The following is a 25,487-nucleotide window of genomic DNA, read 5'->3' as shown; positions in this document are numbered from 1 at the left end:
CCGCCAGCAGGAGCAGTGCCAAGTCTCAAACCCCAACACTAGAGTGTGCTGGGAGAGGCAGTGTGCGTGAGCCCTGAGTGTCCCCACACATTCGTGCCGAGTGTCCCAGAAATGCAAGGCTCCGGCTGGGCTTGCCCAGGCCTCATCTCAGCGCTGCATTTGCAGTGAGCAGCTTCAAGGGATGGGGTGATGTCCTCCTTCAGACAAAGAGCAGGCTTGCTTCTGCCACTGTAGAAACAGTGGATAAAGTGCTCCATGCTTGGTGTTCCTCCTTGGTACTGTCACTCCCTGCATGGGCAAGTGTCTATCATGGCCCTTCCTGGGGACTGACTCCCATCACCATGAAGCTCTGCTACTGTTTTTTGCTGTGAGGAGTGAAATCCTTTGTCTCTGACATAGGAGTCTTGTGTGTTCCGCCAGCATCCATGAAACAAACTAGTATGTTAGCTTATGAGTAGGTAAAACCTCAGACCTTGCAAATTCATGGTTAAGGTTTAAGAGCCCTAACCACTTCCTACTTGCCTGGTGGTGGGTGCTTTGTATGGTCCTGAGTTCCCCATTCCTCTACTGTTTCTAGCCAAGGCCACCAGGCTTGGTGTCCCAGGCTGAGAATCCTGGAGGCAGGATTTCTCTTCCAACTTGGAGACTGCATAGTTCCCAGCAGCCTGAAAATACAACCTGAGTCCCTCTGAATCCCCCAGGCCGTCCCCACAATGATAAAATGAGCTTGGCTCAGTCCTGTTTTGAAGGCTGCACCCACCAATCAGGCCTGGAATCAAGTAAATGTCTTTCCTCTGCTGCACATGAATCAAGTGAGCCTTACCTTGATGCACTTTGGCGATCAGTCCCCAAGGGGACCACGTAACCTCCTCCCCGGTACACAGTGAGTTTGCCCCAGAGGGGATACCCTCGGCGCTGGCTCTGGCTCTGGTACCGCCAAGCCTGGGAAAAGTCATTGCTGTTGTTGAGGACAGAGGCATTCCAGCCTTCCCCATAGTCTGACAGGTCTTCCACATCCAGGGAATATGGTGCACGGCACCTGTCAAGAAAAGCCTGCAGCTGCGGGGCAAGAAGGCAGGAGCTCTCCTGGACCCTCACTTGGCGAATCTGGGCACTGCCAACCAGCTTGGCGTTCCCATCAGTGACAAAGCCTGGGGATGAGAAACATGTGGTTAAATACAGCCATCAACATCGTCTTAACACCTTCCAAGCTTTTTGGCCTGGATGCTAACACGACCTCCAGTGTACCCATGTAGAATCGGCCAGGAGAAGTTCATGGCCAACCACATTCAACCACTCGTCACCGTCTCCCTACCTTGGACCTGGTCTACTTTTTGCATGACTTCTCTTGAGGAATGACACACCCTACCCAGGCATCATCTTGGAGACCATTTTTGTCCTTTCCCTCAATGCTCATCCTGTGAGTCAACAGGGCCCATCAGGAGTGCGTCTTTGATGTTCCCACCTCCGTTTCTCCATCACCTCTGCCTCTTGTCCTTACATCAGTCCCATCATTTCTCCCTAGCTTCCTCACCTACCTACCCTCTACTCCAGCTTCCATGTGCTGTTTACACCACAGAACTGATTATGTTACTGCCGCACAAAGAAACTGTCAATGGCTCTTCACTTGCTTAAACATAAACTGTGAACTCCCAGAGCCTTCATGATGTGGCCCCTGTTCCTCTCTCCTTCTTGGCTCCTCACAGGTCCTCTGCTCCTCCCCTCCAAGGCAGCCACACCCAACACTCTGTAGTTCCAGGAAGTGAAGTGCCTTGGTGTTTCAGGCTTGCCTTCGCTCGAGTTGTCCTTTCTGCCTGGCACACCATTTCCACCTGGCCAACTCCTGCTCAGTTATCTAAGAAGGAGTTTCTCTACTCTGCATGCAAGGGGGTGATTAGGGGCCCCCAAAGGGTCTCTCCTTCAAAACATATGGTTCTGTGGTTATTGGTTCTCTGTAAGGCTGATGTTGACAGTGACCCCCTGCTGTTCCAAGAAAGGAGTATGTGCAAGGTGCTAATATACATCCTGGGCTGGGGACAATACCTGGGTAATGACTGTACAGGTTGCTCACGAGGGTGGTGTTGGCCCATGTGAAGAACTGCTGGAAGCTCAGCACAGTTGAAAAGCCTCGGGTGAAGCTGTGTTCGAGGTGTCTGTTGAAGTGATAGGCGCAGGGGTCCCTCTGCCCATAGGCGACCAGCAGCAGCATCCACAGAAAGCCCAGGTACGCTGGGAAGGGAGGCAAAGCCCCTCGTCAGGCAGAAGTCCCAACTCCTACCAAGCCCAGGGCAGGGTGTGGAAAGGCACATGACTCAGAACAGTTGAGGTCTTGTAGACCTGCCACTCGCCCCTCTGGTGACAAAGGAGCCAGTCCTTATAAGGACAGCAGAAAGGAGCAAAGTCCACAGGCCGTGAGCCTCTGCCTGGGTTCAAACTCCAGCTCTGACATTTCCTGTCCTTGTGCCCTTCGCAAGTGACTTAACCCTTCTGTGCCTCCTTTTCCTTGTCTGTGAAGTGGGGATGAAAATTCTGTCACACGGGGTTGTGATGGAGTCAACAAGTTAATGTTCATAAAGCACTTGAAATAGTGCCTGCATGGACTTCGTGCTGTTTGAATGTTTCTCAAAAGAGAATTTTTTAAAAACAGGGCTCCGGGGACTCCCCTGGTGGTCCAGGGCTTCCACTGCAGGGAGCATGGGTTCAATCCCTGGTTGGGGAGCTAAGACCCCACACGCTGTGCAGCACAGCCAAAAAAAACCTGGGGGCGGGGGGCGGTGCTCTGCCATGTTGCAATGCTGAGGATAGAGCAATATATATGGCAGATATGTTCCCTGCCCTCATGCAGCTCACCTGTAAACAGATGATTGTGACCTAAGGGCCATTAGGTACAAAGACTTAGTTTAGAAAGCCCAATGTTAGAATCACCTCAGGGATGCATAACCTTACTGAACTGGAATCTCTGGGTCCAGGGCTTGGGAATATGCATTCTGGCACACACACATACCCCCCAACCTCAAGATGACTTACTGGAGTTCTGCCCACACCCCTCTTGTTCTTCATTCTGTGTATGCAATTCCTACACAAGCTCCCCAACTCTGTGCTTTGGCCATACGTGCATGGCCAGTGGAAGCACAGATGCGAGCATGGCCTCCTTGTCATGGAAACTATGGGAGAGTGGGTTTCATGAAGCAAAAGAATGAACCAAGAAGGAAGAAAATATGAGATCCAGGCCACAGCTTCAACACAGTAGAATAATTAAGAGAACTCTCAGGCCCCAGTGAAGAGGGACCTCAGAATGACAGTAGCCAGTCCTTACAAGACCTTGTCAGAGGACTCCGGAGAGACTCCCCCAGAAGATGAAGAGACAAAATATGAATGCACATCTCAAGAGACATCTAGAACACTGACATATAATCAGGAGTTGACCAATGCCTAGAAAACCAAATAAACAAGCAGAACAAAAAGAGTCAAAAAAGAAAAAGAGAGATTGTACCACATCTGCTCAAGTCTTTGTTAAGAACCAGCAAGTGGGAAGGTCGCTCATAGGTAATCTTGGCTGCTTACCTAAGATTTCTCTGATTAAAGCAAGTGCTTTCTGCTCCTTGAGGTGCGTAGTTTTCATCTTCTCAATGTCAGAGGCCAGAGGTGGCTGGTAGATATCCCTTCTGCTGTTTCTTCGCACTCGGAACAAGGCAGAGGGGTCTGTGAAAGCAAAGGGCGTAAGAGCAGTCCCCCAAATGGGCAGTAGAACCAGGCTGTACATTTGCAACCAAGAGACTCCCTCACCAGGCACCACGGGACCCACCATTCCCACTCTTCGGGAGCCATTTCCCAACACTGCCCTCCGTGCCTCTGCCTGGGCTATCCCAGTGCCCAGGATCCTGTCCCTTCTCCAGGAACAAATGCCTCCCCTCCTGTGGTCTCACTGATCACTGGATGCAGTCTTCCTGTGTTCCTGGATTCTAAGGGGGATCTCAGTGCTTCCCGAACTTGGAAAGTTGAGGGTATCTAATATCTCAAAGTCCTGTTATGTCTAATTCCAAGTATCTTCTTTCTCAGACCACTTTATTGAGCTATAATTTTCACAAACTCACCCTATGGAAGCCTACAATTCAGTGATTTTAGGAAATTTATAGAGTTGCGCCACCATCACCACAACCCAGTTTTAGAGTGTTTCTGTCACCCCTAGAGGTTCCCTCATGTCCCTGAAGTTGGTCTCTACTCCCACTCTATCTCCACCCTCAGCCTCATTAATTTGCTTTCTGTATCCATAGATTTTCTTTCTAGACTTTTCACATAGGGTCATACGTGATAGTTTTCTGTATTTGGCATCTTTCACTTAGTGTAATGATTTGATGCTCATCCATGTTGTGTATGTTAGTAGTTAGCTTCTTTTTATGTTTGAGTAGTATTCTGTTGTATGGACAGACTAGCTTTTGTTTAATTCACCTATTGATGGATATTTGGATTACTCCTTGCTTGGGCTATTAAGAATAATGTGACTATGAATGTTTTGTATGGACATATATTTTCATTTCTCTTGGGTAGGTTCCTTGGAGTGGCTAAGTATCTTTTGGCTGTTGCGAATGAAGCTGCTATGAATGTTTGTGCACAGATTCCTGTATGAAAATAAGTCTTCATTTCTCTGGGATGAATGCCCAAGAGTGCAATTGCCGAGTCATATGGTAAACCCATTTTTAGTTTTGAAAGGAACTGCCAAACTCTTTTCCAGAGTGTCTGTACCATTTTACATTCCCGCTGGGACTGTGTCCGCCCTCCAGCTTCTCTGCATCCTTGTCTGCATTTGGTGTTAACACTGTTTATAGGCAGTCTGGAATGGGTATATTGACCCAACTGTCTTTTTAGATCCACGCCCCTCTGTCCATCCCCACTGCTAACACATGCCATCCCCAGTCTAGGACCATTTCATTAGTCTTCCTACTGGCTTCTCCACTCCTGCCTTTGACCCACTACCTCTGGTCTCCAAGAGCAGTCATAGTAATCTTCCTAAAATCACAAATCTCCTATTTAAAACACTCCAAAGCCCCGGCATTGCCCCAGGGCACTGTGTGACCTGCTCCTCACCCACCACTCTGTCCTCACCTTGAACCACTGCTTCCGCATACACACAGCTCCCCGTGCTGTAGCCACCCTGTCAGTAACTGCTATCAAATGACAAGCTGTGGTGCCACCTCAGGGTCTCTGAACATACTCAGTGTTCAGTCCTGCCCTCTCCCATCCTCTGGGAGCCAGCTTAGGTACCCCTTCAGCAGAGAGGCCTGTACCCTCTTATTCTACCCTCCTCATTCTTTCTTACAAGTCGTTTTGTACATATATTTGTTTACTGTGTCTCCCAGATGGGTTGTTTATTCCAAGTGTGCTAAGTCGCTTCAGTCGTGTCCAACTCTTTGTGACCCCATGAACTGTAGCCTACCAGGTTACTCTGTCCGTGGGATTCTCCAGGCAAGAATACTGGAGTGGGTTGCCATGTTCTCCTCCAGGGGATCTTCTTGACCCAGGGATCAAACCTGGATCTCTTACATCTCCTGCCCTGGCACCCCTAACACCACAGATGCCCTTTATTCTAAGAGCAGTAACCTGTTCCAGCCAGTCAGTGCTGTGTTGCAAGGGCTGCGCAGAGAGCAGGGATTGACTTCAAACAGGCAAGAAGGAACTTTTGGGGGTAACACGGCTGTTCTGAATTGTGGTGATAGTTGCACAACTCCATAATTTACTAGAATCAATGCATTATACACTAAGAGTGACTGGATTTTATGTGAGTCATGTTCCCAAGCCAGTGCACTGCCTGGGACACAGCAAATACTCCCTGGATAAATGCCAAAGGAATGACCAGGGAATATGTAATTCATCGGGAGGCTGACGTCTCTTTGGAGAAAATTAATCTTTTGACTTGGAAGATGGTTTTAATGGAGTTTTTGGATCTGCAAAGCCAAAACCCTATTGGAGGATGGAAGGATCCAGGCCCATGAGGAGGTCACCATACTGCATGGGGATGTAGGGGTGTGGGCTTTTGTCTGCTCCCGTTTTCCCTTGAGAGTCGGAATCTCTGCATAGACTGTGAGAGTGTTGATTCTGTTCTGTTTGCCTGTGTGTGTTTTGTAATTCTCTTATTGAACGCACCCTCAGGAGTTTTGGCTGGAAAGGTGAGAGGTCAGGTTGGGGGGAAGAGGTCTGGTCATGGGCTCCTCTGACCAGAGGCAGCATGGCTGTGTTCCACTAAAATGCTTTACAAAAGCAGGCGCTGGGCTGGATTTGGGCCCCTGGCTGTTGTTTGCAGACCCTTGTCTGAGAACCCTAATTACAACTCTCTTACCCCTCATTCTTACCCCTCACCCCCACAACTTGTAGTTTGGTTTTCTAATGACATGAACCCTGGAGAGGAATGCTTGCTTGCTATTACACAGAGGATGATGGCCCCTGCCGAACATGGACCCCACGGTGCCTCTTCATGCTTGGGTGTCAGAAAGGCTTGGATAGGGGAGGAATGAGGTTGCTCAGGAGACAGAGGAGGAGGCACTTGTCCCTGGATGGTCTGGGGGTGCCTCACCAGTAGGGTGGAGTCTGATGGGAAGCAGAGATCTGAGCCCAGGACCACCCAGCGGCTGAGCTCTGTGGGCTTTCTTAGCCCCGTCAGCCCCTGCCTACACCCAGGGAGCCGTTACCTGGACGAGAGAGACGTCCCGGGAGGGGGGCCACAGGCTCCTCCTCATCCTCCACGCGCTTCCACACCAGCGCAAAGAAAGCTGCGAACCCCAGCACCTGCAAAACACCCACCGTGTGTTGGAAACTGTCAGTTGGGACAGGAGTCATGCTCTGGGGCAGCCAGGTGGGAACCAACCCGGCCTCTGCAGAGAGGGCACGTGGTCATGAAGTGTGTGTGCGCCTGGTCACCCGCCAGGCTGAGACAGGCAAATCCTTGAACTCACCCTGCTTCTGGCGTGTCCTGAGCCCTCCCACCCGCTGCTCTCCTTTTGCTCAGCCTTTCTGTTACCTCTCAGCCTGGTGACTTACACCTCCCTAGCATATACACCTGCCTCCTCCCTCTGTCTGTCCCTCCCTTTCTGTATGAAGTAATTCCTCCCATTACATTGTCTTTGCACCCACAGCATAGAAGCATAAGGCTCAGGACTCTGTTCTTAATATTCTCAGACTGGATTGGGGCAGGTGTCAGGAGCTGTTTGCTGGTGGTGGCGGGGGGCGGTGTATGATGAGGAGGATTCCGCAATACTGCATAGGTAGAAAGAGTCTCTATAAATTTTGTTCCCTCATTTCTATAGCTTCCCCCTACCCCATGCCAGGATTCCTACTGCCTGGCTTCTTCCAGGCTAGATTCAGTGACTGACTGCTCACTTGCATAATTTTACATTTTCAAGAATAGGAGTGTATTTCCAGTTCATGGACACATCTAATGACTTGGTGTTTTTATTTTCTGAAGATAAAGTTCTTGTGGCATTATACATGCCACAATCAAAAACATCCTAGCCCTGAGGAAATACATCATTCCTATTTTACATGTGACCTAGGGCAAGATTTTTTTGTGACCTTATCCTCTTTTGTTGTTGTTGTTCAGTCTCTGAATCTTGTCTGACTCTTTGTGACCCTGTGGACTGCAGCACACCAGGCTTCCCAGTCCTTTACCATCTCCCAGAGTTTGCTCAAACTCATGTCCACTTTACCTCAGGTTTTCCCACCTGTAAAGTGGAGGTGAGGACCCTCCCAAGGGTGAGAGTGATGATGAGATGCCAGCATCTGGCCGTGAGGGAGCGTGAGTTATCCTGGTAATTACCTTCCTGCCCCAGGTCCACCCAGAAGTGGCACTCCAGCTGGGTTTGTGAATGAACAGATGAGGGAACTGCTGAAGCCTGAGGACGGAGCAGCTGGCAGGAGGGAAAGTGTGGACAGAGGGGAGGAGGACATGAGGGCAGCCCCACAGAGGTCCTGACCTTCAGTGGCTGGGTGACAAACACGCTTTCCACGAAGGAGACAGCCATGGAGATGAGCCACTTGAGGGAGCTGGTCCGCCCATAGTGCAAGCCGTAGAGCATGGTGAAGAAGGCTGCCACCCCGCTTGTGACTACCACCAGGAGCCAGCCCACCAGGACACACCACCAGGGCAGGCCTCGAGGGAGCTTGCTTGCCTGCAAGAAACTGCAGGAGAGGGTGGATATAATCAGTGTGGCCCCATTTGGGCTCAAGTTCAACTCCTACTCCACCTCCACCAGCTGCGTGACTTGGTCAAGCTCCTTGACCCCTTAGACCCTCAGTTTTCTCCTCTGTCCTGTTCTGTATTCTGTCTGATATACATACACGTATGCTATTGAGGTCATCTTTATTCAATGCTTACTAGGAGCCAGTCCCCATACAGACTGCTTTATACAGATGGCAAGCCTAGAAGGCTGGTACTATATAATTGTTTTTATTATGAAAATTCCCCATTATACAAAAATCAGTGAGTAGACGGAACCCTCATCAACTACTTTCAACAACCATCACCTCCTTGTCACTTATTTCATCTATTTCCACATTTTCCCCCCTGAAATATTTAAAAATAAATTCCACACATGATATAAAATTGTCACCAATTATTTCAGACTACATCTCAAAAATGGTCATTTTCTCACTCAGTTATGGTGCTACTGTTGGAGAAAAAAAAGAAAATTTCCTTCTACCCTTTCTAGATTCTTCTGGCTGGTTTAAATTAAATTGACATGAGACAGATTAACAGGAGAAAAATCAAATTTAATTACATATGTATGGGGCTTCAGAAGAATTTAAGACCCAAGGACAAGTTAGGCAATTGAAGGTTGTGAGCATCTGAGAAGTGGGTTGGAGCTTGGGACCTCAAAGGGGAGGAAGGCAGTTCACCTGGAGATGAAAGCAGATGTTTGGTAAACAAATGCTTACTATGCCAGGTCAAGAGGACTCTGGAGAGGACTCTGTCTCCAGCCCTTCCACACCTAGCCTGTATTCTTTGTAGATGTCCTGAGTGATACTGCTCTTTATGGGCCAGGACCTTTTAAATTCTTTTTAGGTCTGGACCAAGAGATAGGTGTTATCATTCCCATATTACAGATAGGGAAAACATGGCTCAGAGAGGTTGAGGGACTTGTCTAAGCATGCAGCCTTGAAACACCCATGTGAACATGTTTATAAACTGTAAAATGCTATACAAAGGGCTCCAACGGTCATCTGGTAAAATCACCCTGTCCAAAGTCCTCTTCCCTGAATTTGCCCACGAGTCCCGAGTCGCTGCTTCCTGGGGAGATCTGGATGAATAACCCTCGGAAGTTGCCCAGATGCTCTCCCGGCAGGCCCCTCGGCTGGGAGCACCAGGGGAGTGGGTTACCTGGAGTGTGCTGGGGGCAGGGTGCCAGCCTGGGCCACCAGACAGCCCTTCAGGGCCTGCAGCTGCCCTAGTGCCCTGGTGTGGCTCTGACCCTGGGAGGAGCCCTGGGCCTCCAGCAGCAGCAGCCCTTGCTCCAGGTGCTCCAGCTGAAGGTAGAGACACTGCCGGTAGGCACTGTTCTTCCAGCCTTCACTTGGGCCCACCTTGGGCCTGAGGCGCTGCACGTTTTCTGGAAGACAAGGGAGAGAAAGAGCATCAGCTGGTGCTGAGTGACAGAGTAGACTGCCTGCAAAAGAAACAGGAGTGTTGATGATGATTTTCTTATATCAAGCACTTTCGATATGCCAGGCCATGAGAAATCTGAGATTCAGAAAGATGGGGTACTCAGCCCACACAGTCAGTTAGGATTTGAATGTACTTTTTCTTGCCCGAAAATCCCATGGACAGAAGATCATGCCAGGGTCCATGTCCATGTCCATGTCCATGGGTCCACAAAGAATCAGACATGACTGAGCAACTGAGCACACACACTGCTTGTCTTTTACCAAGGGCATTTTCAAAATTTCCTTACACTTAGAAGAGATGAGAATAATATACCTATTGCCCTCCCACAGCATATACCCACATTTTGTCAGTCTTGTCTCTGCCCCACAATGTTTTTTTTTTTTTTTTTTAATTTCTGGAGTATATAAAAAGCAAATCCTAGACACAGAGTTCTGTCATCTGCAAATATTTTAATATATACAAGATTTTAATTTGAAGCCAAGTTTGCCTGTTGCCAAAGATGGTATAAATCTTGATCTTTTGTTTTTAGTTTTTTTATTATGAAAAATTCTAAATTGGAAAAGAGAATGAGATGAATCTGTACCCATTGCTCAAAATTGTCTCCTCATGGCCAGTCATATCTCATCTAAATTCCAAGCCTCATGTCCTGACACTAAATATTCTCCTGTATCAGGAAAGGGCTCCTTTTAAAAACAAAACCAGTGTCATTATTAATTTTTAAAACAATAATAATAATTCCTTAACAGCCTGAAACAGCCAGTGAAAAAGTTTCCCTTGATTACTTCTGAATGTTCTTCTCCAATTCTTTTCTTCAAATTTCATTTCCTAAAACGTGTTTAAAAGAGCAAAGGTGTTTTATGTCTTAAATTACAGAGGTAAAACATCCATGCAAGAAGAACACACTTTTGACCCTTTCCACTGTTTCCCCATACCTTCTAAGGGAAGCCTGGCCTCTGCAGGTAGAGCCTGGCCTGGGTCCCTGGACCCTGAGATGGGAGACCGGCACCCTCAGGGCTTTCTCCTGGGCAAGAAGGGCCCAGGTCTGGACCAGAGTTCATTTTCATAAAGGGTGCATGTAACTGGATATAGAAGCTGGCACGATGGAGCACCCTGGCTCCAGGACCCCTCTCCAGTCACGAGTGAGAAGTGACTGAGAAAATAAGTGATGTGGAGAAAGTAGAAACGCAGACTAGCTGTGGGTAAAGGCATGGCGACACGGACCCTGCCTCCCTTGACTCATCCCAGGCCTCCTACCTTCCCCTCCTTCCTGGGCCTCCCTCACTGATGCCACAGCTAAAGTGTCCAGCATCAACAGCCTTGGTGTTGCAAGCATTCTGGCAGTGTTTCCGGAAGATGCCATCACTCCCAATCATAACCACTTACTGAATCCTGCTCTGTGTCAGCCTCGGGTCTAAGCAGTTCACGTGTCAAATAACCTCACTGAGTCCTCAGAACCAGCCAAGGAGAGGACTGGATCAATGCTTCCATTTTACAGGGGAGGAAATGGTTTTCTCAGGGAGGTTGACCAGCTGTCCAAAGCTGCACAGCTGCTCTTGCATGTGGGAAAGCCCTAGGTCTGACCAACTCCAGAGCCCTTGTTCTAAGGCCCATGCTGTGATTGCCTATGCCCCCAAACCCCAAAGACCCCCAAACAGGACCAAGTGTCCAGTGTGGGCATCAGCAGAGCTCCTGTGGGGACGACCTTCACAGGCAGCCGGAGCCCAGCTCTCTGGGGCTAATCTTCCAGCGTGGCTGGAACACAGGGGTCAAAATGGGCCTGACCATGGGGTCAGCATAGGCCTGGCCAGGTGGGCTTTGAGTGCTCCAGTAAGGAACTGGGACCTTGTCTTGATGGTGGTGGCTCTCAACATTCAGTCCACATAACAGTCACCAAAGTAACTGGTTAAAAATGCAGATTCCTGGCCTCACTCCAGAAAATTTAATCCATTGTATCAGAAGTGGCCCAAAGAGTTATGAATTCAAACTCCCCAATCTATAGAGCCCATTTTTGTATTCTAAAGAAGGTTAAGACATTGATCAGCCTTGTGTGTTAAAAATGGCAGCATACTTAAGCCACACCACCAAATATGGCAGCCTCTTGCCCTGTGTGACTATTTAAATTAAAATAAGACCAATTTAGTTCCCTAGTCACACTGGCCACGTTTCAAGTGTGCCAATAGCTTCTTGTGGCCGGTGGCTGCCATATTGGTCAATGGAAACATAGACCATTCCTGTCACTGTGAAACGTCCTATGGGACAACTGGTCTAAGCACTGGAGATAGTGATCTAGGTGGAAAGGTGCAAGAGGGGAGTCAGACTAGTTCAGACCAGAATACTGTGCAGTACACATGTGCAGCTCTCCACGTAATTCATGATTCAGCAACAAGCAATGTGAAGCAGTGCAGGAGATGCTTAGGGGCTAAAGAGCACATGGCTGGAGACCCTCTTGTGGGCTGAGTGGTTGAGTTGCTCCTCTGAGGAAAGGACAGGTCAGCCAAGAATAAAGGCTGAGTAGGTATTAGCCAAGAGAAGAGAGGAGAGAGAACATTCTAGATCAGAGGACCAACAATGTGCACAGGCCTTCATGGGAAGGCACCTTGGAATTATGTGGAGACCAGGCTGCCTGCAGTACAGAGAGGGAGGCTGTGGTGAGTGGTTGGAGTGGAGGCTGGTGAGGGAGACCCTGGGAGGACTTCTTGAGCCCCTAGTGATACAGACATGACCCTCAGTCCTGCATCCACCTGGCTCCAACATGCCCCCTCAAAGCAGAGAAATATGAAGACTCACCTTTTACTTGTACTGACCCAAGAGTGAGTGTTAAAGAGGCCCCTGTCTGGCTGACTTCGTCTGAGAAGACCTGCCCTGCTTTGTTCTGTCGACAGATGACGTCTTCCATCAAGGCCAGCAGTTGGTTGATGTTCATTGAGTTTGTGGAGTCCCAGCCCAAGAGAGGGGGTGGCACCTTCAGAGCTTTGAACAGGGAGCTGACAAGTCTCCACAGATCCTGCAAGTCACCCAGTGGGAACAGGATGTGAGCTACAGGTAAGGGGATAGCAGAGTAATCAAGAGCACTCACCCTGGGGCTGTACATTCTGGGTCTGATCCCAGGTCTGCCTACTGAGACATGACCTTGGACCACCTTGAGCTTCTGTTTTGTCCTGCATAAAATCTCTCTTCTAGGATTCCAACTGACATATTTCAGGCTATATTCCTCAAAGTGTGGCACATAGTAGGTGCTCAATAAATGCTTAATGAGTGCATGAATACAGAGGGAATTCTTTCTGTGTACTTCTAGCCTGTGATCTGTAGTGAAAGTATATATTTTGTACAGAGTAGGTACCCAAAAAAGGTATCTGTGCATGTGTGAATGTATGTTGTAGGTCTTTGCTTGCACATGAGTACATGTGTATAAACATGTGCATCTGTACACATGTGTGTACATGTGTGTGATGTGTGCATATTGTTTGCATATATGTATGTGTTGTAGATGCGTGGTGTGTATGAATGTGTACATGTGGCATGTATGTAAGCATTCGTGTGGGTACGTGTGTGCATGTGTACATGGGTGCACTGTGCAGATGTACTTTGTGTACATATATACATGTTTGTGAATGTATCCATGGTTTGTGTGAATGTGTGTACATGTGGCATGTGTGTGCACGCATGTTTACATGTCATGTACACATGTTTGCATATGTGTATGTGTGCATGTGTGTGCAGTTGATGAATCTTGGTGACCGATGCTGTCAGACAACATGGACTGCAGGCCTCAAACCCCAGTCCCCACCCCAACTTCTTCCCAGGCTAGAGGTCCCCCTATGCTTCCGGGGTTGAGACCTGCCTTGGTCACTGCTTCAGGCGTCAGAAGGCCATCCTCCATGGGCTGTGGTGAGGGCGCCAGGCTGAGGCGTCTCCTGTCCCATTTCCCAGCATTCTGCTCCTTGGCTACCCAAGGACGGGTATTCCGAAAGATCTGAACGATCAGGAGGTTGATGGGGAACATGAGGAGTGAGCTCTCCAGCCCAATCATCACTTCCTGCCAAGTGAACTCGATTTGACCTGGGGCAGATGGAGGGCAGGGGTCAAGGAGAGAGTCCCCTCCACCCCTCCCAGAATGTGGCTGTGCAGCAAGGGTTAACCTTGCCTGAAGAGAGGTCTGCCCCTTGAATGGCTCCAAGGCTGGGGGCTGGGGGAGTAGTGACCACTAAGCCCTTGGGATGTCCTGCATGGTGGGTATGCCTTTGTTTACCTGGCGTCTTGGGCCATCTGGTATACTCTGTGCTAACAATGTGATTTATGGTGGGGGCCTTGGTTGCCCTGTATCACCTCAATGCCTAGAGGAGCTGGAATCTTAGGTCAGTCATCCAGGGTCAGCCATGTCTATGTTAGCGTGCCCCAATAAAAACTAGACACTAAGGCTCAAGAGAGGATCCATGGTTGGCATTACTCTGCACGTGTGATCACATGTCATTGTCTGGAGGAGTGAGTGCCATCCAGACTCCACTGGAAGCTCAGTGCCTAGTCTCCCATGGTTCCTGCCCCACATGCCTCTGATTTTGATCTATATCCTTTCTCTAATAATTATGAGTATAATGGCATTTCTGACTTCTGAGTCCTTCTAATGAGTTATTGAACTTCAGGGTAGTCTTGGGACCTCTAGAATTGCATGGCATTTCTGGGGCAGTGACAACTCATGTCTACTGCCAGTAACCCTGATCTCCATGCCTTGAGAGTGGGAGTTACCCAAGTCCATCTTTTGCTCAGCTGGGTCCTTGGGGACACCCCAGAACATGATGCTGGTCAGCATGGTGCAGAGGAGCAGTGAGAAACAGCAGGACACCCTCTGGACACGTGTGAAGTTGCTCCGAGCTGAGCTGCTGAAGATGGAGCACCAAATGTGGCCATCCTGGAAGCCTTTGGAGGTCTTCATGAAAAATAGGTGGCTGTGGACAGACCAAGGGAGAGGGACAGTCGTTTAGGGAGGCAGGAATAGGGGAGAAGCCTGGTCTTTTTGGAGCAATCCTGGACTGAGAGGGAGGATTTGTTTCTAAATTCTTCATCTGTTTTCTTCTGTTATAGAAGAAATACAGCATCATAGTAGCATCATTTAGAATTAGTGATGGGGACTCTGGACAGAGTGGTTGGAACCCTGGACAGGCCTCTTACCTACTCTGTGACCTCAGGCAAGTTATTTTACTTTTTGTACCTCAGTTTACTTATCTGTAAAATGGCGGGGAGGTGGTTAATAACAGAAAGTGCTTCACTGGATTGTTGAAAGGATTAAAAGTGATAAAAGCATTTGGCAAAGTAGCTGACATACAGGTAAGTATTCATCAGTGTTAGCAATAATTTTTGTTAAAATTTTTATATAATAATATAACTCTTTAATATTATTTGCTTTGTTATAATTAGAGCATTAAAGAATAGTGGTTAAAAATCCCAGGCTTTGGATTCAGACTGAATTGAGAGAGTAAAAATTGTGAGACAGGGTCTCAGAAAAGGCATCACATTCTCGTAAAGGATCTGTATTATTTCCCTGTGAGTAGAATGTAGTTCAACCTCAGGAGCATTTCAAAGGTGCAGGTTCTGCTAATAGAGTGTCCAGAGCAGAGATTTCCTACTGTCGCTTGTTCTGATTGGTCAGTGCCAGCACCCTCCAGGGTTGTACAATACTTTGACTGTCACTCGAGGGAGTGTGGATGCCCTGGACTCAGAGTAAAGGTGAAGAAAGAGAGAGAGGTCAGTTGCCAGCAACAGTGTCCATGTTATTTGTCTTATTCAGCAAATGTCTGATGCCCCCAGTCCTGTGTTCCAGGCTGTGTGCTGGGCCCCCAGGTTTCACAGGGATGAGAAGCTCCTGTCGTCAGAGAGCTCGTTGCCTGGCTTCTCGGCATCACGTGTGCTGATGCGGTTGGAGATAAGCTCTGCTCCTGGAACTGAGTACTTAGCCTGAACCGCACAGTGTGCCAAGCACATTACCACATCGTTCCATGGGCCCCGGGGCCCCCTGTGGGGTATGCACATTGATTGGTCAGTTTTCAGATGTGGAAGCTGAGACCTGGGGAAGTGCGTGACTTATCCAAGGTCACACAGCGAGTCACTAGCAGGCGTGTGGGACTTTATGACCTGTGCCCACATCTGTTTTATGCCTCTGTTGGGGTCCAAGTCTCTCTGGTTCAGACTTCTTCCCCCTTGGAGGCTGAGCTGCTCCCAGTGGCAGCTGGGAGGAAATGTCGCCTTTCGGTAGATACACTAGAAGTAGACCGAATGCCCGTGTGTAGGAAAATTGTGGGTCATCCATTCTGTGGAATATCATGCAGCCAATAAGGAAAGTTTGACTCAGAAGTTTGACCCTCAGAAGGATGTGTGTGATATATTATTAAAGAAAAAAGTGAAAAGTGAAAGTGAAGTCACTCAGTCGTGTTTGACTCTTTGCGACCCCATAGACTATAGCCTACAGGCTCCTCCGTCCATGGGATTTTCCAGGTAAGAATACTGGAGTGGGTTGCCATTTCCTTCTCCAGGAGATCTTCCTGACCCAGAGATTGAACCTGGGTCTCCTGCATTGTAGGCAGACGCTTTACCATCTGAGCCACCAGGAAAGTCCTTTAAAAGAAAAAAGGCAACATATTCAGGATAACATGCTGTTTTAAAAGATACAAGATAAACAGCAGTATGTGGTGCCCTGTGTGGGTGGGTGCACAGGGGTGTACATTTGTGTCTGCTTATGTGTGTCTGGGAGCGGATGTCGAAGGGCACACGACAGGGAAGGGAGGGAGTGAGGAAAGCATGGGAGACGCTGAAAAATGCATCGAGAGTAAAATGGTGTGAAGAAGAGGCTCCACGTGGCCAGACGTAGAATCGCCATTCAGATCAGTCTGTTCACTCATATAAAAAGTATTATTCTGTGACGTGTGTAAGGAAATTTGGATAACTGTTCCATAACTGTTATCACCACCTGAAGATAATTCTGTCTTGAAGGGTCCATGTCCCTCCAGGGCCCTTCTATCACAGCAAAAAACCTGATTAGTCATTAATATCACACATTCAGAGCTACCTAGACATGCAAGCTGAAACATGCTTTTATTTGGCTGAGACTGAATTATGATGCAACTCCTCTAGAGATGAAATAACAAAGTAAAAAAGCATTTGCTTTAAAGAAAAAAGAACAGTACCTGAATTGTTTCCTGTCCTCCTCTGTGGCCACCGGAAATACCTTGTCAAGGACACAGTCTCCGACATCGATGGACAGCCATGAGTTGCAGAGGAAGTACCACTTCCGGTCCATTGCCAGGTCATGCACCAGCACACGGCTTACATACCTGGAGGGGATCCAGAGTTTTGAGGATAATGTTAGGCGGATGAGATGTCTTTGGACCCCTTGAAGATAATGTTAATATATTGCAGACCTGAATCCAAGAACAAGAACTAAAAAGACACTGTATTTTTCTTCATTGCTGTTAGTGCCTTGATCAAAATGCCCCACTCAGTGGGTGAATTTGGCTTCATGTAGGGAATTCAGCTAGTGTAGACCACCAGCTTGGAGGCTGCCAAGTTTTCATAGGTATGCTGCAAGAGCATGCATTCTGAAACTGTGAACCCTCATGTAGGGCAGCAAGCCCCGGGTCACTGTCATGATACAAGCAGGAAAGGCGAGTTGTTTGGATCATGTGTCCAGGGAGGTGCAGGCTCGAGCTCACAAACCTGGTCCACCCCTGGGCCTGCATCCAGAGAATGGGCCTGCCCTCCATCTGGGACTTAGGGCTCTGTGGTGATCATCAAATCTGATTTAGATCTTTGAGGCCCAGGGAAGAAATGAAGTCATCTTGCCTCTGCTGGGAGGTCAGATTCAGCAGCAGCTGTTTTCCCTGTTGCTTTATAGGGAAATGAGCCTAATGATATCAATAGGCACCCTTTTTTTAAAATTATCTACTTTTATGTTTTATTTATTTAAAAATAATTTTATTTATTTTTATTTTTGGCTCTGCTGGGTCTTTGTTGCTGTGTGGGCTTTTCTCTAGTTGTAGCAAGTGGGGGCTACTCTTGGTTGCAGTAAGTGGATTTCTCATTGTGGTGGCTTCTCTTGTTGTGGAACATGAGTTCTTGGGCACTTGGCCTTCAGTAGTTGTGGCTCCAGGGATCTAGAGCTCAGGCTCAAAAGTTGTGGTGCATGGGCTTAGTTGCTCCGACACATGTGGGATCTTCCCAGATTAGGGATCAAACCCCTGTCTCCTACACTGGCAGGGGGATTCTTTACCACTGAGTCTCCAGGGAAGCCCAGTAGGCACTCTTTATTGAGCATTTACTACACAGTGGGGATTATGCTAAGAATCTCCCGACATGCATTTTCTCCTTTCATGGAGGATAGTCCCCATCAGGCATGTAAGAGCCACCTCTGTTGAGGTCACACACCCTCCTGAGGTGGCTGACATCCAGTGCCCATTGGGTGAGGCTCCTGGGTGTGATCAAGACCTGGACACCTCAGCCCAACTCAGCACAGTTCCAGAGCTCCCTGTGTGGTCAGCTGAGCTGTCTTTGGGCTGCATCAAAGCTCTTCTGCCCATCCTGCTTGCTTCCCTCCCTGTCCATGGGTTGATCCTAGGCATCCCTTGGGTAAACAGCCTCCATATTCAACTTCATCTCAGAGTCTGCATCCTAGGAACCAACCCTCAGCTGAGGGTCTTAATCCTTTAGATGAGTCAAGGACAGTGGTCGAAATGCTGTGTTTTCCAAAAGCTGCCAGCTACCGGCGAGTGTTCAGGCTGGAGGCCACTCATCTGGGCCTCAGACAAAATGGGGAGGAGTCTTGGCTCTGAGCTTACCAGTTGTATGATCTTGAGCAAGTCAGTTAATCTTTCCCAAGCTTAGATTCACCCACTTATAAAACAAGGATAATAACAGCGTTTGTCTCAGAGGGTCAATGAGCGTTCAGTGAGGAAAGCACAGGAGGAATTAGCTTAGTGCTCTGCAGTGGAGCCGTTCTCACATCTTCTCCTGGAGAATCAGCCAGTGTCTCATCTACTCTCCTCATATTGGGCAGGGTTTGTCGTTAGATTAGGCATCTATCCCCATTTTATAGATGGGGAAACTGAGAGCTAAATGAGAGACTGAGCATTATGTGTGGCCTGTGGGCTGATGGGCCTCTCTGACCCTTGGTTTCCTCATCTGTGAAATAGCCATCCAGTCTATGTTTTCTACCAGAGGCTTATGAGGATCAGCAAGGCAGCACATGCATAGCGCCCAGCCTTGGACCTGGCGCTTAGTAGGTCCCTGTGGTTTGCCCACCCCTGACTCACCAGGATGGCTGGTCCCCTGAGTTGTCATGCCATAGTCGCAGGCTCCTCAGCTCCCCCAGGGGAAACAGGGTGGAGAGCAAGAAGACATCCACTCCCCCTCGCTCAAAAACCGGTATGTCAGGGTCCAACAGGTGGTGGGGCTCACTCTCTCCATCCAGGCCATACAGGGTGACCGTCACCTGAAACCCAGAGGCCAGTAGTGACTAACTCTTTGTGGTAACTGAGCCCGTGTTTCGCTGGAGGTGCATGAAAACCAATGAAAACCAGCAAAGCTTGGCCCTTTCTCCTCCTCTCCTCCCACCTTGGGCCTGCCTGAGTTATTTTTCAGTTGTATGAAGATTTGGGGTGACACTATCTGTATGCACATCTTTGAGATGAGCTATACTCATAAAATGCTTCCTGATTAACTTTTCAGACTATCCGTCTATTTATTGGAAAGGGCCATAGGACAGGAACTGGTTTTTCTCCCTAATGACTATATTCTCAGGGCTCCCAGAGTTCCCATTATTGAGGCAGGAATGAATGACTGCCCATTACTCTGAAAATACATATTCCCGGCCCCATCCAGACCTAACAAGAATACTGGACACAGGAACCCGTATTTTTCTGAAGCCCTGCAGGTGCTGCTGGTGGCCATGCCTGATTACCTGAGCCCAAACCAACTACAGCAGGTGTTACTATGCCCCACTGATGTCCGTCCCTCAGCCTCACCACTGTGGTGTCCCCATGTCCCCCTGCCAGCTGCTGCGTCTCTTGCCCTGGGGGGTCTCGGCTGTCAGAGCAGCAGGTGGAAGGCAGCAGAGAATTAATGGCCCCTGCAAGCTGTTTTCCGCTGATGACTGGTGGGGTTGGTGGGTGCACAGCGCAGTTGACTCAGGCCTCTGCTGGGATAACTGTGAGGCCCACATTCCTCACTGCTTCCTGGGGTTCCCCGGTGGGATTAGGCTCCAGCTGTCCACAGGGTGGACACTGTTTTTTGTTCCTTCCCTGCCTGGCTTCCCGCTCCCCTATGGGGTGCCCTGGAATCCCCCCTCAAGCGAACTACTTGTGCTGGAATCCTTGTTTCAGAGTCAGCTTCTGAGGCAGAGTCTGCACTGTAGACACTCTCAGTCAGATAATTCCTTGCCCTGGGGCCTTCCTGTGTGCTCTAGGATGTTAGCATCACCCTTGGCCTCTGCTCATGAGGTGCCAGTAGCATCTCTTCCTCTCCCAAGTTGTGACAACCAGAACCACTTCCAAATTACCAGCCATCCCTGGGGGCCAACCATTTGAGAACTGCTGTGCCAGGAGAACCCAGCTAACAGACATCAATCGAAAAGTGAAATGGGGAGCCATGAAATGGCCTGTGGATCACACGCTTTCACTCTTTCATTCCTAGGAAGGTTAGTTCCTCGTATCAAACAAAAGTGGAGTGGGTGTTTCATAGATGGATGAAAGTGATTCCTGCAATTATTCAGCAAATAGTTACTAAGCACTTACTCTGTGTTAGATAGCTGATTGAGGCACTGAGGTGCAGCGATTTTAAAAAATTCATTTAATTCAAATAAAAATATATACACAAGTAAAAATAAGATTTAAATAAGACTCAAAAAGTAAAAAGTAAGTGGACACATGCCGTGCTCTCATGGAGCCTAACACCATTTAAAACAACAGTGGAGGGACTTCCCTGGTGGTTCAGTGGCTAAGACTCTGAGCTCTCAATGCAGGGGGTTCCATCCCTAGCCAGGGAACTAAATCTTCAATGCCACAACTAAGAGTTTTCGTGCTGCAGTGAAGATGGAAGATCCTGCAAGCTACAACTAAGACCTGATGCAACCAAATAAATAAATAAATATTTTTTTTAAAAAACCCAAATCAGCAGAGCTTTCTTCAGCACAGTACACACAATATCCATGGTTCTCAAACTATGTTCTGTGGAGCACAGTTTCAGCAAAGGAAGCTTGGAGGCTGCTGTGAGGGATGGTACATCCTGATGAGAGACGTGATGCAGGGCGGACTTAGCTAAGGATGCTGACCCGTGGCAGAAACAACCTGCTGTGTGCTCCACAACTAAACTGTTAAGGGTTTTGGAGAATCCATAGACAGATGAAATCATGGCTTCACTACCTTTAGGCAGCCTCTCAAGGACAACCTGACCTCTTAGCTGGATGCCAGCTAATATGTTTTCCTCAAAAATATAATTCGAGGTTCTTTTTCAAATGGTTGCCAATGTTTCTTTCTTTTCTCCCCTTTCTCCAAAAAATTCTTTTTTCCCCTTTATCCATTGCTAGCAGTCTAATGACTGTTCTGCATATGTGAGCATGTTTGAGTGCAGGTAACTAGCTGTTTGAATTATCCTTTAGTAGGGTTAAATGAGAAGACCAGTGGGTAAAGTGATGGTGGTAGCTTAGTCTCTAAGTAGTGTCCAACTCTTGAAACCCCATGGACTATAGCCTGCCAGACTCCTTTGTCCACGGGATTTCCCAGGCAAGAATGCTGGAATGGGTTGCCATTTCCTTCTCCAGGGGATCTTCCCAGCCCAGGGACTGAACCCACATCTCTCGCGTCTACTACATCGGCAGGCAGATTCTTTACCAACTGAGCCACCAGAGAAGCAGCACCAGACCCCAGATCTCCCTTAATCCCCTCCTCCTTTATCTTGTTAAGTATTAGGGCTTAGGGTATTATTTTTGTCTAGTTTAAAAAAAACCCACAATGAAATCCAGTGTGCTAAAGTAACTCAACAACCAACTGGCAAGCACTTTGCTGGGTGGTACATGCTAACTGACCAAGGGGTCTTGTGAGTCAAGTACCTTTGAGGAAGTGGCTGCCCCCCTCCGGTGTCCGGTGTAGACTGTCACCAGGTAGTGGTACTGAGCAAAGGGGTCGTTGTCCTCCAGCACTGTGACCTTTACCTGGATAGAAGGATGGCATTGTGGGATCATCCACCACACATGTAGCCGGGAGTGAGTTGGGCATTCATGACAATTAAAGGGGGGAAGGACAATTATGTCTGCTATTGAGTCATTGCATCAGATAAGAACTGTTCTTTATAAAAGCAGGGTTTCAAGTGAAAACCAAAAGTTTTAAAATAAAAAATATACACTCATTATTAAATATGACCCAAAGTAGTCAAATTGGAAATGAACTTGATATTAAGCTGAGAATGTTTGATGTTTGAGCTGGTAAATACAAACTCTGTTCATAAATGACTTCTCATAACATTGGTAACCAGATTGTGCCTCTAAGGGAATTGAAAATGAATGAATGTTGTTTTAGCAAAAAATAAATAGCTGGAGTTGGTCAGAGGCTACAGAGGGCTGGGCAGTGATGAGCTGCCCAGATCTATTGTCAGTGGAGGGCTGTTTGCTCAGTTGCCAAGGTGGTGTTGTCAGGGATGCAAGTCATCTCTGTCAAAGTCATGCACCTCCTAGGGGAGCCAGTATCTAAGGACAGATTGGTGCATTGCCAAAGATCAAGACCTGGGCTTCTCAGCATAGTTCAGGACAATTTCAGAGCTCCTCAAGGGGTCAATCAACTGTCAATAGGCTGCATCCCAACTTGACTTCTCCCCCTACCCATCCTACCTTCTTCCTTCCCTGCCCGGGGGCTGATCCCAAGCACTTCTTGATAAACACCCTGCATATTCAACTCCATCTGGTCTGCTCCCCAGGAACCAACCTACAGCTGAGGGACTTAAAATATTAGTGTTAAACCCTTTGGGCAAATCAAATACAACAGTATAAATTGGGAAACTATTATCTTTTTAGGTTTCATACCATTCACATCCTGAGAGGTGTTGCTGTATGTAGGGAGGGTAGGCAATGTTGAAAGGTTCAATGCATTCTTAAATTCATTTATGTGCTCACTAACTTGTGAGTGTGTATTGAAGGCTCCTATGGGTCAGATGTGATGCATGTATCAGAAAAAGAATCAGAACTTTGTTGTCACAATTGGTTATTGCTTGATCTCGTTTTTACCCTCAGACCTGACTTATCAGGCAGATCTGGGTTTGAATTCTGGCTCCTGGAAGGTGGCTTTGGACTAGATAATTGCCCTCTCTGCCCCTCTCTTGCTTCCTCTGTAAAATGATAGAGGTACTGTGCAGGCCTGGGTTGTTCAAACCCCACACATTCCAATGAAAGGACTGGTTTTGGCAAACTCCTGGAAGATAACCTCTAAGTCCTTGAAATATTCTGCATGATCAGGGTATGTGACTACCCGGGGTCTCAGGCCACCCTAAGCATTATGTGCTAACAGTCTGATCTGTGGTGAGAGCTTTGGGCCATGCTCTGTCAGTCTGACCTGGGCAGGGATGAGGGGCAGTGGTTGCTGCAGACTAAAAGCAGTCATGCAGGTGCCATACTTATGAGACTGACCCCTAGTAAAACCAAGGTTTAGGGAGCTTCCCTGGTGAACAATATGTCACATGTGCTGTTGCACATCATTGCTAGAAGAATTCATCTGTCTGTAGGGCTCCATGGGGAGAGGACAGTTAGAATCTCCTGCCTGATCTCTTCTGGACCCTTCCCTTTGCTGATTTTAATCTGCACTTTTTCACTGTAATAAACCATAACCATGAGGATAATAGCTTTTTAAAGTTCTGTGTTTCCTTCTAGCAAATCATTGAATTTCAGGGTGGTCTAGGGGACTCTCAACATCAGTACCCTCCCCCTTGGTGCTGTTGTGGGTATTAAGTGGGAATAGTACCTGGCACATAGTAGATCCTCAATAAGTGGTCAGTTTTATAATCCTCCTGATAATGTGATAAACAAGAACATTTTACAGGTAAAGAGGCTGAGGGGCCAGCTTATTGGAGATGACTCCAGGGGTCAAGGCCTGGACTTGCAGCTGGCCCCTCAGCTCCCCACCAGGACTCCATTCTCTGGAGCTCCTGCAAGGGGACTGCTCACCCACTGCTATTCCCGTGGATCGTGCCACCTCACCTTGGCTTGATCCTGAGCATCCTTCCTCCTCGCCCAGATCAACACCAGAAGGTAGGCCACGCAGAGGCAGCTCACGGTGGTCACAACCACAGGGTTGTCCTCAAAGGTGGCAAAGAGCTTAGCAGTCTGGCGGACATCCACAGCATTGGGCATCACCAGGAACGTGCTCCCAAAGAAGGTGAGGTGGTTGCAGAGGCAGTGGGTCTGCGAGAGGGTGGTCCGCGGCCCCACCTGCAACCCCAAAGAGGCCCTGGTGAAAGCACTCGGGGAGCGTATCTTCCCTGCCCACGGGAGGAGAGCAGTGAGGGGTGGATCCTGTCCTGGGAAGGGCTGGGAGACTGCTGAAGGCCAGCTTCAGGATTCTCTTCGGGCTTTTTTATTTAGTTAAACATTAATCTTTAAATATAGTGAATTATGTCTTGTAATGGGCTCATCTGGTGGCTCAGACAGTAAAGAATCTGCTTGCAATGCCCGAGACCCAGGTTCAATCCCTGGTTTGGGAAGATCCCTTGAAGAAGGGAATAGTTACCCACTCCAGTGTCCTTGCCTGGAGAATTCCAGGCACAGAGGAGCCTGGCAGGCTACCGCCCGTGAGGTCGCAAAGAGTCAGGCATGACTGAGCGACCTAACGCTTACACGTGTCTGGAACAAGCAGTTTTGCACCTGTCATTCTCAGTGAGTGACCATGTCCATCTTGCCAATCTGCTTTCCCTCTTTGGATAGAAAGTATAAAGGGTAAAACCAAAACACCCTCTGTCCGCCAGCCTCCAGAAGCAGCCACTGCCACGTGTTTGCTGTGCCTCCTTCCCAGTCCTCTCTCCCACCTGGTGCTCCCTCACCGGGCAGGTGTTTGTGGGGTGCTACTCCCAGGCCAGGCAACGGGCAAGGTGCTGAGAGGACATTCAGGGTGACCACTCATCCCAGTTTGCAGGGACCTCTCTGTTTCTCAGACCGAAAGCCTTAGATCCTGGGAGCCCCCTGAGTCCCAGGCAAACTGAGACAGTGGGTTATCTTACACTGAAGAGAAAAATGGCAGAGATCAGGTGAACCATGGCAAGAAAACAGGAAGGACAAATATTCACATCCTAAACTGGTTCTCAGCAGCAGAAAAGAATTCTCTACATTTTACCCACTTTAGACCTAGGGAGTGACCCCTGTCCCAGGCTCATGCTTTGAAGGGTCCCACTCTAGCCATCCTAGGGCTGTGCCCTTGTGCACAGGATGAAGAGTCGTGGGGGCAGAGGAACCATGCCCACCATAGCACATACAATGCAGCGAGGACCAGGGTGAGATCCTTGGTGACCCTGAGAAAGAGCCCCGCCTTAGATTTTGCACTCCAGATGCCTCATTTGTCTTACCTAATGTCTTACCCTGGGACCCTCCCCACTTTTAGACTGTGGTCTGGAGACTTGGACCTCAGAATTCCCTCTTCCAGGGCCCGCCCAGACCCATTCCTTAGGATCGTCCTTCTGTGGAGGACTGGCTACTGGTGTGGCCACTGACGGGCACAAGAGTGGCAAAGAAGTGAAGTGAAGTTGTTCAGTCATGTCCAACTCTTTTTGACCCCATGGACTGTAGCCTCCAAGGCTCCTCTGTCCTTGGAATTTTCCAGTC

At 48.4% G+C, this 25,487-nt stretch overlaps 1 protein-coding gene and 1 long non-coding RNA gene across 2 annotated transcripts in view; one reads left to right on the top strand and one right to left on the bottom strand.

Moving 5' to 3' along the window:
- Window positions 1-12,623, top strand: part of LOC110143936 (uncharacterized) — a 45,293-nt gene extending 32,670 nt beyond the window's left edge. Inside the window, exon 5 of the long non-coding RNA XR_002315746.2 lies at window positions 12,535-12,623. This is a non-coding gene — a long non-coding RNA (uncharacterized lncRNA). The remainder of the gene's footprint in view (window positions 1-12,534) is intronic.
- The window catches only part of LOC110143931 (polycystin-1-like protein 2), a 106,035-nt gene that overhangs the window by 13,775 nt on the left and 66,773 nt on the right, over window positions 1-25,487 (bottom strand). Inside the window, exons 24-36 of the mRNA XM_070451499.1 lie at window positions 23,874-24,104; window positions 21,741-21,842; window positions 18,949-19,127; window positions 16,828-16,974; window positions 14,396-14,595; window positions 13,494-13,711; window positions 12,440-12,656; window positions 9,368-9,596; window positions 7,965-8,169; window positions 6,684-6,780; window positions 3,565-3,702; window positions 2,044-2,229; window positions 824-1,151 (exon numbers count right to left, since the gene is read on the bottom strand). Of these exons, the coding sequence (XP_070307600.1) occupies window positions 824-1,151; window positions 2,044-2,229; window positions 3,565-3,702; window positions 6,684-6,780; window positions 7,965-8,169; window positions 9,368-9,596; window positions 12,440-12,656; window positions 13,494-13,711; window positions 14,396-14,595; window positions 16,828-16,974; window positions 18,949-19,127; window positions 21,741-21,842; window positions 23,874-24,104 (2,477 nt within the window). The remainder of the gene's footprint in view (window positions 1-823; window positions 1,152-2,043; window positions 2,230-3,564; window positions 3,703-6,683; window positions 6,781-7,964; window positions 8,170-9,367; window positions 9,597-12,439; window positions 12,657-13,493; window positions 13,712-14,395; window positions 14,596-16,827; window positions 16,975-18,948; window positions 19,128-21,740; window positions 21,843-23,873; window positions 24,105-25,487) is intronic.

Source organism: Odocoileus virginianus, chromosome 20, assembly GCF_023699985.2.
Source record: "Odocoileus virginianus isolate 20LAN1187 ecotype Illinois chromosome 20, Ovbor_1.2, whole genome shotgun sequence".
Classification (NCBI taxonomy): domain Eukaryota; kingdom Metazoa; phylum Chordata; class Mammalia; order Artiodactyla; family Cervidae; genus Odocoileus; species Odocoileus virginianus.
The sequence above is the reverse complement of the archived record's forward strand: the minus strand, read 5'-3'. Positions and strand labels throughout refer to the sequence as shown.